The sequence below is a fragment of the Glycine soja genome, chromosome 9, assembly GCF_004193775.1.
Source record: "Glycine soja cultivar W05 chromosome 9, ASM419377v2, whole genome shotgun sequence".
NCBI lineage: Eukaryota > Viridiplantae > Streptophyta > Magnoliopsida > Fabales > Fabaceae > Glycine > Glycine soja.
Window position 1 is genome coordinate 38,619,434 of NC_041010.1, and position 20,068 is coordinate 38,639,501.

Sequence of the window (20,068 nt, forward strand, 5' to 3'; positions counted from 1 at the left end):
TTTAGGAGGACAAAAAATAGAAGAAAAAAAATTTATAGAGACAAAATTCATATTTTGTTGATTTTATAGGAAAAATATATTTTAGCCAAAAATTAAATATGGCATTTTGTGTTTATGAAGTTATTTTTTTTTGTTTAGATTAAATGAATGTTAAAAATTGTTACAAACAATATAAATTGAAATAAATTTAAAAACATAAAAGAATAAAATGAATTAAAGAAAACAGATTAAATTGGATCTAAACAAAAAGATAAAAGAAAAGGTTAATTTAGACTAGTGAATATATTAAAATTAAAATAAACGTAATAATATTACACAAATCATTATCATCATATGCAACAAATATTACCCAAATCACTATATAATTAAAATAATATTTTTTTAATTTCACGAATCACTAAAAATAGTTAGTGTTAATGTCAGGCTTTTTTTTTACATTTCTTAAAGAATATAAGCATGTTGATAAATTACTAATTTCACACTCATGATGTTTTATTTGAATTTATTTAATTATTCTATTTGCTATAAACAAGATATGTACATTATATTTTGTAATTAATTTATTGCAGTGACCTAAAATTTAAATACATTATAGTTATCATATATTTAACCAGGCAAGTATGGATTTAGGAACAACAAGTATAAAAAATGGACACTGATAGCTAAACTCTATCATTCCTAATTACGCATGAAAACAGTTTCAAGCATCCTATGCATCTACGATAAGAATATTGATAATATGCATAAACTTGACGCCTTTAAAATCATGCAAAGCAAGAGCAATTTCTGCAAATATTCTCATAAGGAATTAAGGTGATCTTTGGTTTGAGTGTTTTCATATTCAAAGAAAAGAAAAAATAAGAGTAAAAATACATTTGCTTACAATTTAGAAAATATTTTAAAAAACGGATCAAAATTTGAAAACATCAAATCAATGTTTTTAGCATTTTCTAAGGAAGTAAAACCGCATTGACATCTTAAAATATTTTCTTCTCAATGCATGTTTTTTAAATTTTAAAAATAAAAAATAAAAACAGAAAATAAACACGCAAATCAAGCACAACCTTAGATAATTGACACCATCCCTACGTAGCACGTGCAGCAAAAACAGGTTCTATAATACATTGTGCTGCAATAATGAGTACTTTTACACAACTAAATACTTGCATGACTTGCAGTGGTAATACGAAATGGTAGTTCAATACAACAGAGCCCTACAGTTAGCTTCTAACCCCCAAAAAAATGTGAAGAGTTTCTATTCAACAACTCATTCTCTCTTGAAGAAAGGAGCATAGGAAAGTTAGAACAAAATCATGAATGAAGTTTGAACTAAGCATGGAGGGAAGCAACCTTCTGTGTCAACTCATCCAGCTCATCGTTGACCCCTGTAAGTGGCTCCTCCTGTGGAAATAGAAATAGGGTCAACATAACCAAAGGAGAAATGTACTCAAAGAGTAAAAAAATGGAAATAAACATAGATCATTTGAAGGCAGATGTGTATTGTGTATACTTGATAGAACAAGGAAATCATAATCAATTATTGGCTCTGATACATGTATCAAGTATGATATGATTATTCTAAAAATATACTATTAAGATACAATACGTGTAAAAGATACCTATCTAGATATATAAAAATTCATAGAACATAACAAATATATAATGACAATTCTGCAAATCCAAATTAATAACATACTTCCTAGACATTACTAAATCATGGTCATCATGAGTCACTTCCTATTGTCTACAAATAGGGATGATATCAATCTTTCTTGAAATCATTCCTAAAGAGAACAATTTCCATTTTTTATCAAGGAATAATACTTCTGCGCTTTTATATTATACATGCTTCTATGTCTCATATCTGGTTGTAATGGATTTCCATAACTATTTTTAAAGCTTCGATACTTCACATATACATATCGTAAAGTATTGAAGCGTATAGGATATGAATACAAATACATGAAGCAAATGACAGTATTGGTGCTTCATAGATTCTTGGATATTCTAATGATATCAAACTCTCCAGCTAGTACCATTCCATTCCACACAATACAAGGACAGCACTTGAAAGGAGAGTTAATTACCTCTGAAACTTTACTTTGTTTCACATCTATACACTTTGAACCACTAATGCTGGCACTCTTCAACAGGCTACGTGCGCTGCAGTTTGGCCTGGAGGGTTCATTTTGTGCATCTGGATTTCCAGAATTTGTCACATCAGACCCTGGAGGACTCTGATGATTTGCTCCAGTTGGATTTTCAACATCATTGTTTTGATTATTTTCATCCTTGGGAGCAGGAACTCGCTCTCTGCAAATTGTTAATTGAAATAGTCAATGTATGATACTTAAATGATATCAGAGACAAAGTGCATGTTAGGATTTCAGTTACAAACAGATGTTTGCAGCAAAATGAGTTTTGCAAAAGGATCCCCACCCTTCCTTTTGCAAAATGAGTTTTGTAGACCATTGATTTGATCTAAGAATTTATGCACAGCAAGTCGAACTGAAAACCAAACATGCACTAAGTTTGCAGGCACAACTGCCAGCCTCATCTATGAAGATTGTAAAGACAACACTAATCTGGATTATATTTTAAAATCCATGGTGGTAATAAAAAAAAAGATATAAAATAAACCTCTAAAAGGACAAGACAAAAAGGCTGTTATTAGTGTAAGTCTGCAAATCAAGTATTTGAACAGGTTCACCAAGTTTGGATCTAGAAACTGTAAAGGAACCTAGATGATTAACCAAAACTTACCTAGGTAAGGAGGCGTGCTGCCTCAACAATGGAGTGCTTCGTTCACCTTTGCCATAATGCTCCTCAAGATGTGCAAACTGTCGCTTGAACCGGTCAACCCCACTGCAAAAAGATAACACATTACACAGTTCTTAGATGACATGCAGAAAAAAGACAATCAACTATCAGTTGCTTCTCAAGAGTCAAAACTTGTACAAGAATCATCAACAAAAGCTAAACATGCATGCCAAATGTTTTGTGAATGGAAGCTCTAGCTCTTTATAAGAAATTGCATAGAAAAAATCTAACACAACTTTGGTGCAACAACAATGTCCTGACAAAATGGTTGTAAAATCAGGTATCATGAAAAACATATCATAAAAGCTGGCTTAATATTTTGTCTCATTTATAAAAGAGCACACAAAGGGGATGGACAGACATGTCTTCCAAGCACATCTGTTTTTACAAACACATGAAGCCATTAATTTTTCAAATGCATTGGCTGTTCAGGCTCAGGCAGGGGATTGGATTCATTCCAACTACCCACATGGATGTGCCATTTTTCAGACCATCACAATACAATCCACGAATCATGAAACCCAGACTAATAATCAATGGGATAAGGTAGAAGTTCCACTAAGAGTCAGATTGGTTTAAAGTTGAGTGGAATTGATTTTGATAGAACTGATTAATGTAATTGAGATGTGTGCCCTAATTAATTTCAACCATACATTTTACATTGAAACATGTGCACAGTATGAGAAATTGATTGTAAGTGTCAAACAAACAAGTCATAAGACATACACAAAGAGTAACTTCAAAAAAATCCTAAAAACCCATAATCAAATAATCTTACGATAGAAGCCATAATTAAAAATATCAAAGCTTCACAATAAATACTAGGAGATGAAGCAGGAGCATATTATAAAGCAGGAAAAAGAATTTCAATTATGAACAATAATAGAACAAGTTCTAGAGTCAAGACAAGAACTACATAATATTTAGGGTCATAGTTTATTCAGAAACGACCATATGATAGCACTATCAGAAATCTGAAAACCTATCAAGTTAGAGAAAGAAATAGACTGAACTTCCCAATAGTCAGTATTACTGCCCTACCTTGGATACATGAAGCTTGTTTGTTCTCCACCACGAAGATATTCTTCGAGCATCTGAGGATGATACTCTAAAATCTGTTTAGTACAAATGTATAACTCATTATTACCAAGGCACAGAGGAGAAGACAATAAATTATTAAATTGAATCAAGTCATTGAAATGTATGGCCATACCTCTCGATAAATCAACTCTCTAACATCATCTTTGGCCAACTTTCTCCTCTCAAACTCAAATTCAAGCTTTGAAATGGGCTGAGTGGACGACGGTTCACGGTCCACATTTGACAAACCATGGAAATAAGGATCTCTTAGTGCCTGCAAACACAGGCATAACAAAGAAGTAAGGAACCTTGGAAATTATCTGCATAATTGATCATCATTTGGTACACATTCAACAAAATTTCCTCTTTTATCTAGGTAACTGAAGAACAACCTCTTCAGCTGCTGGACGATCTTTAGGATCAAATGCAAGTAATCGCTCCAGCAAATTAAGACCCAATGGATCTGCATTTGGAAATTTTTTGGAGAATGGAATAGGTTGCTTTTTCTGCATGCTAGCAAGGTATCTTCTAGCCTTCTCATTCCGAATCTGTAAAATTAAGATAAAAAATTACTAACAAGAGGACATGTGGGAAGAAATAAAGTAAGCATGGAAGACACTTATAACAACAAAATCTGAAAAACATGAGAGACGAAGTGTTTTAGAACAGGAAAAATAGAAGCTTAGAATTAATGTCATTAGCCATTACAGCTTGCCACAATTTTACCTATTGATGTTAAAAAAATGTAGAATAGATTTGGATGAACTGACCCTAGAAATGGTTTCAGCAGGAGGAGTACCAAGAAGGTCAGTTATGAGATCCAATTGGTGCACTACATTTTTTCCAGGAAACAATGGCTTCCCACTGAGCATTTCTGCAAATATGCATCCAATGCTCCAAATATCAATTGCAGGCGTATACTGCAAAAGACAAGGATTTGAAATTACACACTAGTGCAATACTTAAATATATTCAACTTCATAAATCATACACAATCCCGGTAGAGGAGGATTGAAGAGGTAACCGATCTAGTGCGTAAAAGGCTTTGCAAAAGGATAATGAAGAAGCAACTAAAACAGAATTACATATATATCATATATGTAGCAATTGATATATGATAAATAAAGAGAGAGAGAGAGAGAATATACAGTCTACAAGGAAATTAGAACATAACACATAATTAAGTATAATCACATAACACATAATTAAGCATAATCACATATGTAAGATAATATTCAGAATTGAAAGGTATAACCAGAGAATTGGACCATAACACATAATTAAGCATAATCACATATGGAGCAATAACAGTTTAGATACATGTCACAAACTACAGAAAAGGGGGAAAGCAAAGTGCAAAGAATACAAAAAGCTTACTTTTGAGAAAAAAGAACCACAAAGTTCAGGTGCACGATACCACCGAGTTGCAACATAGTCCTTAGTAAGAGCAGGTAAAATCAGTCAGCAAAATGTTTAGAAGAATGATTCTGGAACAGAAATAAAGAATTTGATTGCACTTTCCAGCAGAAAATCTTAAAAGGCAGAAGCAAAAGCAAAACAGAAATAATAAGTGCATCAATTTGCTAGAATACTTACGGTCCAGAATATAGCAGATGGGGCCTCATTAAATGAAACTCGAGCAAGTCCGAAATCACATATTTTTAGTTTGCAATTAGCATTAGCTAGAATATTTTTTGGCTTCAAGTCACGATGAAACACATTTGCTGCAAGAAGAATGTTATTTTAGTTTAATATCACTATCTGCAACAGTCAAGGACTTAATTACAAGGATACCTGTATGTATAAATTTGAGGCCTCGAAGAAGTTGGTACAAGAAAAATTGGTAGTGCTCGGGGGTAAGATCATCATTTGACTTAATTACTTGATGAAGGTCAGACTCCATCAACTCAAACACAACATAGACATCCCTGAACTCTCGTCGTGAGGGAGGAAGCATTATATGCTTAATTTCAACTATATCAGGATGTTGGAGCAAACGAAGGAGTTTAATTTCTCTTAGGATCCGTGTGGCATCTGACACATGCTCAAAAACATCATTGATTTTCTTAATTGCAACTTTTTCCCTAGTTTGAGTGTCAACAGCAGAACACACAACACCGTAGCTCCCTTTTCCAATCACTTCGTGGATTTCAAACCTACTTGCCTCTCCATACTCAGTAAAAAACTCTACCACCGGTGCACCCTGTTTGATAAACCAGAAATCATTATGTAAAAAGAGGCAAATAAAATGTAAAGCCAATTTGAGTAGACTACAACTTAGTTTGATTGTCTTTCAACCTACTGCAAGTTATATGGTAATAGATGTAAAACACATGTAGGAGGCATCAAAAAGCATAACTACAAAATATATGGGACAGTCAGATAGCAGACAATTTCACACTTCGCATAAAGTTGGCACTTCTTTTTATATGCAATTTGTGATAGCACAACAAACTACTGCCTTTTTTTAGTGTCCAATGTATCCCCGGCCAAGAGCCAGAGACTGATCCCTCAAGATACGGAATTTAAGGGGTTAACCTTTTCTAACAGATGTTGGACCTGGGGATCGAACCCCTGAGCACATGCTTAAGGGGCATGGTTATTTGCCAACCATATCTCACCATATTGGTAAACTCTTGCCTTAAGTCATGAGTGCAAGGGGGATAAATCAAAAATCATGCTAATTGCTTACTATGTCTCTTCCTCTTCATTTCCCATTTATAAGAAAACATAGCAAGGAAAGGAAAGTTCACCATGATCAGGCTAACTTAATAATTGCCAAATGCTACCTCTTAGTTTCTTACCATAACCTGAAAGAAGCACCAAATGAAATCGATTACAATCTCTGCAATCAAACCTCTCTAGTACTCCCCCATCCTTCTGCACATTCCCAGACAAAACTTAAACCAGATTCTTTATGGCATTACATCAAATATAGCTCTATGCCAGGATTAAAAAAAATAAAAAATATAAACACACAAAAGTCAAAACCAAAATAGTGATGCCCAACAGAGAAAAAATAAATGCCAAAGAACCAAAAAGGCACAAAAAATGGGTTGGAAAAAAAATTGAAACTTGAACAATACCCATTACCCAAATAAAGCTAGAGTACAAAAAAGGCACGATATTATGGAACCCATTAAAAAAAAGTATTTTTTTAAAAAGGGACCTTTTTGTTACGATCCATGGAAGAAGATTTGAAGTGGGAGCGTTTGGGGACTTTGAGAAGGTTGAAGGAAGTGGTTTGCTGAGTGGGAACGTTGGCCAACTGGGCACGAAAATGTCTCACAAAGACAATGTTGTTAATATTGTTGTTGTTGGCATTGTGTTCTTGTTCTTATTCTTGTTCTTTATGTTTTTGTTGTTGTTGTTGTTGTTGTGATGGTGAATGTGAGAGTTAATAGAATTGCAACGATGGAAGAAGCGACGAATGCCATCCACAAGTATTCCTCCTTCCTCCTACACCGCCCATATACACTCACTATTCCTCAATCTGCGCCACTCCAATACACCATTGTTTCTCTCTCTCTTTTACTTCTCTTTTCCTCTCTTTTTTAGTTTTCAAGTGTCTCGTCTCATTTCATTTTTCCTTTTTTGGAATTTTCTGAGCCCCAAGCCTGCGGAAAACATGGAAAGAAATCTGAAGTGTACATTAGGGACAAAGTTTTGATGTAATCTTCGTTGGACATTGATATTTTTTTTTTTTATTTGGATTTGACGTTGAAGATGGACTAAACAAAGAATCAAAATTATTTTTTTTAATAGCGATCAAAATTGTGAATTTGAAATTACAAGCTAATCAAAATTACAATTTAATATTTTTTATTTGAATAAATTACATTAATCATACCTGAAAATTCATGAAATTATGCAAAAAAATTCTATTTTTTATATCATTACATTAATTACCCAATGAATATAGCTGACAATAAATATTGAGTTTGTAATGAATAACTTTGATCCCTATCCTCAAAAGATTTGTGTAATTTTATGAAGTCCTAGGAATAGTTAGTGTGACTTTTTATTTTTTAAATAATATGTAAAATTTAATATTTTTCATTATTTTTTCATATGAATAAATAGTTTATGCATCAATAGCTTATATATATTTTTTTATATTATCATTTATCAATAAATGTATATTAAATTTGCTGTTTTTTATTATCATTATGTTAAAAGTTATATCAATAATATTTTTTTATAAATAGACTATGTAAATTTTTTATATTAAAAATATGCAAAATTTAACTTTTCTCATATTATATTAAAAAATATTATTTATAAAAAATAGGGAATTTAAAATGTAGGCAAATATAAAGAGGTGCGAGAGAAAGATAGTAGGTGGAAAAAAATAAAAAATAAAAGTAAATTCAAATAACTTGAAAACGAGACAATTAAAATTATTGATAAACAAATTCTTATAAAATCTCGATCCAAAGTATTCTTACCGTATGTTTTGGCGGGGAATTTTAGACTTATAAAGAATTTGAAATACATGATACTTGAATTACATTCAATTGAATTTCTTTAATTTCTTAAATACTTCATTTGGATAAAGTAATTCAAATATCTTGTATTTAAGTTCTCTTGTTTGAACATGATGATTAAATTCTTACTCATTGTAGAATATCATTTTTAAATATTTAATAGTTAAAAATAACTTCAATATTATATAATATTTAATAAAAAAATATATCAAACATTGTTTTTTAACTATTTTTCATCTACAAATTTTCAAAATATTCTAAGATTACACTACATGTGAGCATTTACAATATGTTTATAAAACGCCTTCAAAACACAAATACTACAACAAGATGTCCAATACATCAATCCACAAATGATTCAAAATAACAATATCACATATGATCCAAAATTAAATTTTGGAACGTTACAAATGAAAAGAGTTTAACGGTAATATTCCCTCTTTTAAGCGGATTGGTTTCTCACCCTTTTGAGGTATCAATACAACGTAACATAGAGAGAACAAACATGAATATTTTTTTTGTTTTAAATCACACTATTATAAAATAGGTTTTTTACATAAGTTACTAATCGAGGTTAAAATTATCAACATTAAAGTATCAACGTTGACATCGATTGTTTAAAAATCGATATTATTTTAACAAAAATCAACATTAATTTTTATAAAAATTGATGTTATTTTTTAGTTTTTTTTTAATATCATATTTGTTTTTTAATTAGCAACCTGTAATTAATTCATATCACAACTCATCATGCAAAGTTGTAAAAAAACACATAAAATAAGTCATGCACTGAAAGTTATAAACAAAAATATATCATATACCAAGAGTAATCATAAACATTTATAAACAAAATGTGTTCAACATGCTCCAATATTTCTCACAAAATATATCACGAAGACTTCTAAACAGAAATTTACAAATTGATAATAGTAGAGTAATAATGTATTTTAATTACAAATAAATTCAAAATAAAACAAAGTTAGAAGTTGCATCTATGAACTCAAATATAATTTGAGTTCTACTAAGCATATTTTGTGATTGTTCAAAATTCCTCCATCCATTTCCAATTTTTGTTCCTATAATGATCATAAACGATCCTACACTCTGTAGTCCCTTATGGGTGAATCCTGCAACTTTCATAAATGAGTACATGATACTTGACACATCTTGAAATTAACATGAAATTCATATTAGATATGTATATGATTTTAAATTTTAACATAAAGAAGAGTGCTTAATTACTCACCAAATTGTTGCAAGTCACTTTGTACTCAGCCAACGGACTTTAAAAAGTGACTGAGTTAGTAACTTGGTGATACAATGAGTGTCATTTAGGGTAAGCTTTTGGTTTAAAGCTGCTTTTAAAGATGGTGAGGAGGAAAACACTTTGTTCAAAGTGGATCAAGGTCACATGATGATTTTCAGTGAGCCCATAGAACTCTCTGAGTTTTGTCCATCCAGCTAGTAGAACTGGGCTCACCAAATCTTGGTTATACGTAACAAAACAGAGTGCATGTTGCCACTAGAGTGACAGATGCCAAGTAGGGTCTAGTTTATCCTTCCATCTTACAACAAATGACCTGTTGACTTCACCATAAAGCTATTTTAACAAACAAAGTAATATGAGCAAATGTGTTATATCATGTCATGTTTATTTGAGAATAATTTTGAAATTTCTAACTTAATCCATAACATGAATAATGTTGGACATTTCCTCTGCTTTTTTTGTTAATCTTCATCATTATATTAGTCATTTTATTTCAGTTCTATTGATCTTCATCCATCGTTTCTAAACTCCATTTACAATATAAACATGACATTAAGTAGATTTTATCAAACCAACTAAATTCACTAAGTGGTCCATTCATAAACTAACAATGCGTCATGCTTATGTTGGAGCTTATTCCATGCAACTAATATAATATGCATGATACATTTGACATAACAATATGATACCAATAAATCTGCAAAACCAATAATTCTCACACCAGCACAAAGTGTTTCTATTTTGAAAACCAACAATGATATTCCTATTTTAGGGGCCTAAGGATGTGACAGAATTTTCACACCATGACAAAGTCTCATTAACAAGCATTTTCATATTAGTAATATGCACAAAGTCTCAATATCAGTATTTATATATTCAAAAAATAACACATGTTTTTAACAACATACACAAAAAAAACATTTTCATGTTAGTAATACCTACATTAACAATAAGCAATATGCACATAAACACTAAAACAAGCATTACCATCACCATCAAAACCAAGAATGAGCCTTAGTTTCTCGCTTACCATCACCATCAAAACCAAACATGGAAGACTAACCTTTCATGAGTGAGTGAAAGCACGAGAGTGAGAGAACCAGAATGGCAACGTGAGAGTGATTGCGAGAACGAGATCGCGAGTGAGAGAGAGTGCTTGAGAGCGAGAGTGAGAAGGATAACGCGAGAGGTGAGTGAGCGAAGAAAAACGAAAGCGCGAGAGATGAGTGAAAGTGAGAGATGGTTCAAAAAGAGCACCAAAAGATGAAGATACATATTTAATTTGACTAACACAACATTGATTTTCCCAAAAACATCCAATGTTAACATGAGTTCGTTAACGTCGATTTTGGAAAAATCAACGTTGACAAACTCGTGTTATTTACAAATATGTCATTTCACTTTTGTTAACATCAATTTTTAATCGATGTTAACATCATAATGTTATATCCCGTCTTTAATAAACATAAATAAATATAAATATGTACCAAAAAGAAAGAAAAAAAAATAGTGCATGAACAATTGAACGTGATGATGGATGAATAGGAGTTGATTATAAATTTATAACTAGATTTTAAACTATGCATATATTAAAAAAAACTGTATATATATAAATAGTATTCAGTTTTTAATATTTAGCAGGGTGAGGGATTTTTTAATTTTGAAAATTCATTTTTTCTAAAGTAATTTTAAAAATATATGTCATACTTTTAATGAGAGTAGATTAAAAGATTTCAAAGTGAAAATTAATTTGATTCTTATAATTTAGTAATAAATTTAAAAAACATTAATCACTGCATATACCTAAATTCTAAGAGATACTGAAAAGAAGAATAAGAAAATTCGTAAGATAAAAAAAAAACAACAAACATAACAATAGATAATAAAGAATAAGAAGTTAACAAAATAGACGAAGAAGAGAAAACACATAAAAAAAGTGATAGCAAGAAAGGACTAATCTTTTATTCTTTTATCTCATATATAATAAATTTATGACAATTTTAAGTATATCTATCAGAACATTTCATCGTGCAAAAATCAAATCAATTTTTTTTACTAATTTTGGAACCTTATATACAAACAAAAGTGAAACGAACTCTGAAAGTACTTTACACAAATTAGGTTGTTAGACAATTTGTTTGTATTTATAATCTAGCAAGGAGTACGGTAGGTCATAAATAAACAATATTAAATAAACAAATAATATAAAAAAATTCAAATAAAATACTAAAAAATAACATAAAGAAATTTAAATTGGAGAGACACATAATAGACGTGCTTCAATTTTTGTGTTTCATACTCCCATAGCATCTTTAGGCCAATTTGATCTAAATGCTTAGCAATATACCTCCTGTAAATTATCATGTGAATAAACATTCACACAGTATTTTACAATACAAAGATAACAAAAGTGAGGGAGAAGAGAAAATAAAAATTAACCACACGTTCCTGACACTAAAATTATCAAACACAGGCATTATTGAAATGGCCAAAACAACAAATCAAATAATTCCAAAACAAAATGCCTATAGCAATGAAAAGTGAACATAAAGAGGCAAACACAAAATATTTCCTTTGTTTTAAGGTAAAGAGCCTTTATGTACACCAAAATGAAAATCTAATGAGAAAGGTTCCAAAACTATTAAAATAGAGAAGGCAGTAAAGAAGAAAAAAACTATAAGCAATGACTATGGAAGGAAAGGAATATACCACCGTGGGAGAAGAAAAAATTTAAGAGTGAGATAGATGGAAAGACTTAATAATGCATGCAATATTGAATTGAGAGAAAATAATATAAAATGTGAAAAGTATGTCAAATTGAAAATGAAAAGTTTTATTTATAATAAAATTAAATGGAGAATATGAACTTACAAAATATTGTAGTTACTAGTTGAATTTGAAAGGAACGCATTAAATACTATATAGGGCAGTTTTTTTAAAAGATAACAAATGAGGCTAAAAGAAACAAACAAAAAAAAAAGAGTGTGATCAAAACAGGTTCTTTAGAATACACCATAAGACCCTTTATTAATTGCTTTCAAATGGTGCATTCACAAAAATTCCATTATATTACAGCTATGTATTAACTTAAAATTAAAAAGAGGTGAATCCGTTATGTATTCAACATACATTCTGTAAAAAAATGTATTCAACATACTATGTTTGCCTAATATCACTATAAAAAAAATGAAGGATAAAATGGACATACAATATTAAGTTTACTTATTTTAAAATGTATTTTATTTTATCAACACTAATAAATCAAAATAAGGAAATTTAAAAGTTAAATATAATACTATAATAATAATATAAAATATTATAATATAATAAAAAATATTTTTCAAAACTAATAATTTTATAAATACATAGTTAAGTTTTATAAAATGATTCATTATATTTTATTTTGATGAATGATTAAAGCTGGATTAGTAATATTATTATTATTACTATTACTAATATTATTATAATATAAAATATAATATTTATATATGTATAAAATAGATATTTTATTTACTTCTTTTGTCTAAAACTGCATTTAATAAAATATAATATATTTATTAAATATACTTTTATTTAAATACTATTATTCTTATTAAAAAATCCTTATTTTTAATCATTTTTATTCACAAAATACATTAATACAGTAATTAAATTTAAAAATGATTTACGTACGTGTGTGTACTATATATATAAATATATATTAAATTTATATCATTAATGTTAACAATTTAATTATTAAATAATGTTAAATTTGATGAAATTCAATGGGTCACTACATTGCAACTTTCGATCAATGGTTGATGTTAATTCAAGCGAACTTTATTTTTATTGTCAATTATAACTTTTGATCAATGATTGATGTTAGTTCAAGTTTTTTTTAGATATAGTATATAAAAGATATATACATAGATAGATAAATATAAAAATAAATATGATCGTGTAATTGTATAAAAAAGATAAAATAAATTAGCAATACATTTAATAATATTAGATACTAACCTATTAAAACATTTTTGTCATGTGGATCTTATAAATGGTAAAAATTCACAAAATAAACAATATGGTAAGGAACTTTGTTATCATCACATGATTCTTCAACCTTGTTGTAGAATGAAACTTTGACATCAAAGGATTTTTTTCAACCACACGAAAATTGTCTTTATTGTTCAACACCACAAAATTGTTAATGGTGTATGTTTTTCTTTCTTTCAATTTTTTTAAAACTTATTTACAACTTTTCTTGGTATAGTAGCACGAATATAATTTTTCTTAAAAAAATATAAAAATTAGAATTGGAAATTATACTACATGATTGTAGTGTAAATAAAGAGCAAAGAAGAAATTGAGACTTCTTCATCAATTAACATTGTGTGCTAATTAATTCCTTATTCTTAATAATATTAAGAGTGTCCCATAATCGTGAAATTTGGATCTTTATGGTTGTATCCTTTGTCGTAAAAGAAACATTATTCAACAAAATATATTTGTCAAAAGATATAAAAAAATGTTTATCAAAATTATTAATTTTTAAAAATAGAAAATTGTTACACTTATTTCTTCATAGTATTATTGCGATCGACATTTGCTTCTTGATGATTCTGCATAATGTTGTTGCAATTAGCCGTTGTTTCTTCATGATTGTTACAAGTATGTTTGTATGTTGATCATGGTTGAAGGTATATACATTGTTTGCTAATGTTGGAATAAAAAATGGTAGGAAGAATATTAGAAAGATGTAAGGAGGTAAATTTTATCAATATGATATGATATTTAGAAAGTTTGTGTAATGATAAGTAATTATGAAGTAAGTTATTGGGCAGTTACGAAGATGAAAAAATTGTGTTTATATATATTTTTTATTATTATTAAATTTCATGCATTTGTGGTGATTGGAGGACTTCATAGATCACCAAAAATTAAAAAAAAAGTGATTGAAGAATTCATTTTGTACGTATAGCTCATCATATAATAATGGAGAATATTTTTCATTAATTCAATTTATACATTTGTTTGGAAATTCAAAATACAACAATTGCATGAAACGGATCATATATTCATATGTCATTTGTTACCAATTTAATGTGTGTGGCTGAAAGTTTTTCATAAAGAACCAAAAGGACTACCTCAGCTAGATACTTGAGTCACGTCCAACTAATTAAGCCTAACTAATTTGTCGGCCAAGAGTAGAATAAGCTAAATTATTAATATACGTATATTAAATTAACATACTAAATAATTATAAAATTAATAATTATTAAAAGTAAACATTCTAATACACGAATTTAATATAGTAAATAATTATAAAGGTATTAATTACTAATAGTAAATACTCCAAGGTAAAAAATTGTTTTTAAAATTAATATTGCATTATCATTTATGTTATTAATTTTATCTAGATTTAAAATTTCTAAAAATATTTTAATATGACGGCTTAAAATGTTAAAGTGAAAGTAAATTAAATTAAATAAATAATTATTATAAAATTCAAGTTTTGATCGGATGAGTATAAATAATTCAAGTGCCAAAATTAGATCAATGACTATTTTAAAGTTTATGTTTTGATCTATATATATATTATGATGTTTTTCTCAAAATACTCAAACAGATTTTACCGTGCGAAAGTGAAACAACTTTCGTACCGTGCGAAAGAAACTTTTATCGTTTGATTCTTTTTAATTTTCATCTGATGGCTCAACTTTTTTTTTATATTATTGTTTTTCTTTTTTCTCTTTTTATGCTTATCTTTCATTAACTGCTCCCTTTCTTCTATTTTCCTCTTCTTTGTTCCCCGAACCAGATCTTTTTCTCATCTCCTTTTATTTGCCACTATTGTGCACCATTATCTCTCTACAGTAGGCAACCACACTATGTTACTTCCACCACCTCCCCATTATAAAATCGCCATGATGAAAGCCTTTGCCTCTTTTTCTTCACCTCCTTTCCCAAGCGATGGACCATGTCATCATTGACCTTCATTGGTTGATTGCCTTTGTCGGAACATAGGAATACATTTAGTTCTATTTCACAACACCATATTGGGTTTGACTGAAATAAATCTAAATGGATTTATTGGTTCTGATCGTTTGATGACTACCTCGTTGATCTCAGGAATGACCTTAATGACGATGGCACTGGTGTCGACCTAGATGATGATGCAACAATTGGCGTTAGAGATGCAGAGCATGAAGAGGAAGGGATAAAGGCTCCCGTTTGTTTTTTTTTAAATGATTTTGATCTGTTTCTTGAATCTGGGTTGTATTTTTTTATTTGTAATATGTTCTTGCTTAGGGTGGTATCGTTTTTTCTTTGGATTTGAGAAAAGTGGGTTGTGATCTTTGAAATTGATATACATCTATCTTTCTGCAAATTTTGTTTGGAGTTTCATACGATTTGTTTGGGAAGGAGGAAAGGGGATGAAGGGTGTTTGTTTGCGTATGAAAAGAGAAAGTAACTCACTCCCTTGACCCCAACCAAGATCCCTTGCGTACTCTGCCTCTTGGACGTTGATGTCACATTGGTGTTTAGGCCGATACCAGTGTCATCATTGTCAAAGTCGTGAGATTTTGTGCATGAAAGTAGTAGAAATGTCGTCAACCACAACTTCAATATTGTTGCGACAGTGACAGAGAAAGCTTGGGGGATAGATAGAAGAAATACAAAGGAAAAAAAAACACAAATTTGACCCTTTTATTGTGTTGATGTTGTTGAGTGATGTTTGGTATTGTTTGTTAACTTTTTTTTTTTATGTTGAAGAAACTTGGCTGTCATAGATGACTTGAGAGGTATCATCAATGTTATTTTACAATTTCTGATGGGAGAGAAGGGACATGGTTAAATGGAAAAATACAAAAGATAACAAAGAAAATAAAAAATAAAAATGAAAAAAAATCAAAACCACTAATTTAAAAACTAATAGATCTAACAAGTTAAAAAATCTTACGTACTATGTGAAAGTGAAAGTTGTTTCAGTCTGGCACCGTAGAATCCATCGTACTAAAGTAAAAACGGCTCTAAAGTGGCGTGTGAGACTCTCGAATGACCAATGTTTCGTACGTACGTTTTCATTGCCCTTCTTGACTTTCCTCCATTGCCATCCACATTTTGTCTTTAGACTGTCTTCCGTGATTATATACTACATATATCCATTTAAGCTAAACTTGTTATTATTATCTTTATTCTTATTATAAAAAAAAGTTCTGTTAACGGATATTTTAAGTGTACTGTTTAATAAATTAATAAATAACTTTTTTTATTAAATTTTGTAGTTCAATTCATTAGAAATTACAATAAAGATATATGGGTAATAGTTTCTTATAATTTACCAATTTAAATGAATTATAATATAATTAAGAATTTGATTAGAGTATCGTAATATTGTCATCAAGTAATAGATTATTATATATGTAGCAAGAATTTAAGTTCATTTTTATAATAATTATTCTTTATCTTGATTTTTTTTACTTGATTATAAACCGCCTAAAAAATTCAGACTGGCAGTGTTTGAAAATTAAACCCATAATAATGTACCATGTCTTTAGCAATTGAATTTCAAATTAATTTTTACACAAGTCTAATTTAAGTGTTTTACTAGTGGTTTATTTTACTGTTAATTAGCATTAGAATCCGTGCAATGCACGGTATTTTAATAAAAGAAAGAGTGAGAAAAAAATACTAATAGAATAAATATTTAATTTTTAAAAAAACAAAATAAAAATATTATAAAAAACAAAAAATGATTTAAATTATCCTGTCATTGCAGGTGACGATGAGTGGACAATTTTTATATATAAATTATTTAATTCTTCCAAATATTTAACTTATTATCAAATTCCAATTCTAAACCGTTGACTATTTACAAAAGCTTCAATTTTTATATGGTGAGTTTGTTTACAACTTACGCATCTCAAAATTGATTTTTGACGACTCACGTATGGTTTTAATTAAGAAGCTAATACTTATATTTTTACATTCTTAATATGATTTCTTAGTTCTTGGCTGATTTTGAAACAAGTTTTTTTATCATAAGTTTGTCTTTGTTTATTCCTCGAAAAGCTTATATATTCTAAAATTTTACACCACTAACCAACCAGTTGTTAAATTTTATTTTTTTATTAATAAATATTAATTATTAATATGTTAGTTTTTATTAATAAAAGATTCAAACTTACGGTATCCATATTCTCTCTTTTTATTTTTACCATCAACTCAATCTTATACTTCACTTCACCTAAAAGCCTCAATTATTAGCATTTCACGTCTCAAATTTGATTTTCACATGTGAAATATACATTTTAAGAAGTAAATAATTATAACTTTTACATTCCAAATATGATTTCTTAATCCACAACATATTTTAAACACGTTTCTCATCAAATATAAGTTTGTCTCTGTCTTTCTGTTGTCACGTCGAGGCCATCACCTCCCTTTTCGGTCTTTAGCCGGGTTTGATTAAAGCATGTTGGTTTTAAGTTCAATAAATTTGCAATCCATCCATAAAGTTCAACATTACACTTGTTATAAAATGGTAGGGACTTTTGGCATACAACTCTTTCCTCATCATTGAAGTCCCGTGAACAAACTTTTAATTGAACAAAGTTTCATGATAATTGATTCCAGCAAAAACAAAGTTATCAAGATATGGTGACCCACCAACTAATAATGACTAAATGGTTTTAAACTACAAACCCACTTTTTATTACTATTGGACCATTCTTCCTAAATTGCTAGCACCCCACGGTCAAAAGAAGTTGCTTCATCTCTTCAAGAACATGCTTTAATTTACAGAATAGTGTGAGAAAAAAAAAATCTGTTTTCTTTCTAGTAAATGTTAAAGCTGCAAAAATGTATTTTGATTATGGAAAAATGAATTATTAAAGTGGTGGTCGAATAATGAAATGATATATGACATTCCAACAAAATACAATTTGCAGGTTATATGCGAGGAAATATAATTTTGGTCACTTCAAAAATTTGAAATCGATCACATTAGTTCATGAAAGGGAATATTACTATTTTTAATTCTAAAAAATAAATAAAAAGTCAGTCAATTTAGTCTTTAAAGAAAGACTAAATTTATCGATCTTTTTTTCTATTAGAAACAAAAAAATGGTAATTATCATATATTGTAGATATTAATATAACTTATTCCAAAATTTTCAGAAACTAAGATAATATTTTACTTTAAAAATAAACAGTGATAGATTTTATTATATATTTTTCTGATTGATGTGGTATGAGTTTATAGTGTAATAGAAGAGAGGAAGTCAGAAATTACAAAAGGGAAAGCATGCAAGAGAAAGTTATAAAAAGAAATGCATGAATAAGTTTCATTCATTTAAAACTCATGATACTTTTTTTGTGTGACAGCTGTCATTATAGTAAAAAAAAAATCAAAAGTTTTGTGTTAGGATGCGCTCTGTTAATTTATATTATGAAGCTGGTTTAATTATACACTCTATGTGAAACATATACATACACATGATATGAATCAAGAGAAGAAAATTTAGAAAAATTTAAATACTATCAATTAATTTATAGAATAATGAGTGTTAATATAATGTCAACTAGTTAATAAACTTAAATGATTATAACTAAAACAAATTAATCTTATAACGTGAGTTTAAGTCTAATTTAATTCTAAAAGTTAATTCAGAGTAAAAGTTATCTTTTACTTATATATGTTATCTTGTATTATATTCAGCTAATTTGGGATCAAGTTTTTTTTAATGTATTTTTCACACACAACACTTTTAAACTTGATGGATGAATAACATTAAAAAATAATTCTTTAAATGAATTTAGAATAAACTTTAATATTATCTTAAAATATGAATTTAGACATAATGTATCTCTAAAAGTTATCTCTTAAAGAAAATGTTATCCTCCGATCCCCTCATAGTTAATTGCTGCAACTTGTTTTGTTGAGTGTTGGCATCACCAAGTTCTTGTAATCTTGTTTTCCCGTTTATCCCCTGAGCCATGTTCTTCCTCTTTCGTGACCTTCCCCTTCCTCTTTTCTTTACATGTTTTGGCTCCCATGCCATTTCCTCTGTTTTCCCTTGTTTCTCTTGACTCTTTCTCTTCTTTGTGTTCACAACTTTTTTTTCTTCCACTCCTTCACTTTTCTTTTCTTGTCATTTTCCTCTTGCACACAGGTTTACGTGTCTCCACATCATCTATGACTATAATGGCCAATGAATCACTATCATCATCTGGGTCAGTCACATCTACACCAAGGCATGAATGTTCAAAAAGCAATTATGGGGTTTTCATGTATTGTGGGAATGATTAGGAACCATCAGAATTTGTCAAAATCTCTCCGCTGCTCACTAGTTTTCCAAGATGGGTAGAGAGAACACGCTCATGTGCCCATGGCAGGTCTTGATAAAGAGACACAATGTGTATACGATGATAT

The 20,068-nt window shown here is 29.3% G+C and overlaps 1 protein-coding gene across 2 annotated transcripts; it reads right to left on the reverse strand.

Annotated features, from left to right (window-relative positions):
- Positions 1 to 1,070: 1,070 nt before the first annotated feature.
- Positions 1,071 to 7,508, reverse strand: LOC114367378 (mitogen-activated protein kinase 9-like). 2 transcript variants are annotated; one of them, XM_028324549.1, is made up of 11 exons: positions 7,070 to 7,508; positions 5,695 to 6,103; positions 5,497 to 5,624; positions 5,278 to 5,337; positions 4,671 to 4,820; positions 4,293 to 4,448; positions 4,034 to 4,174; positions 3,862 to 3,935; positions 2,764 to 2,865; positions 2,088 to 2,313; positions 1,071 to 1,401 (listed from the first exon to the last, which is right to left on the reverse strand). In XM_028324549.1, the coding sequence occupies exons 1-11, from the start codon at positions 7,085 to 7,087 to the stop codon at positions 1,330 to 1,332; spliced, it is 1,536 nt and encodes a 511-aa protein (XP_028180350.1). In that variant the 5' UTR covers positions 7,088 to 7,508; the 3' UTR covers positions 1,071 to 1,329. The 2 variants fall into 2 exon arrangements, with proteins under 2 accessions (XP_028180350.1, XP_028180351.1); XM_028324550.1 differs by lacking the exon at positions 7,070 to 7,508 and adding an exon at positions 6,705 to 6,905.
- Positions 7,509 to 20,068: the final 12,560 nt, after the last annotated feature.

Excerpts from the sequence above, each read along its gene's own strand:
- LOC114367378 (XM_028324549.1), bottom strand. Across the intron at positions 4,821-5,277 it reads GTGGTTCTTTTTTCTCAAAA|TATACGCCTGCAATTGATAT; the intron begins GTAAGCTTTTTG and ends TGTCTTTTGCAG. Across the intron at positions 2,314-2,763 it reads CAGCACGCCTCCTTACCTAG|AGAGCGAGTTCCTGCTCCCA; the intron begins GTAAGTTTTGGT and ends AACAATTTGCAG.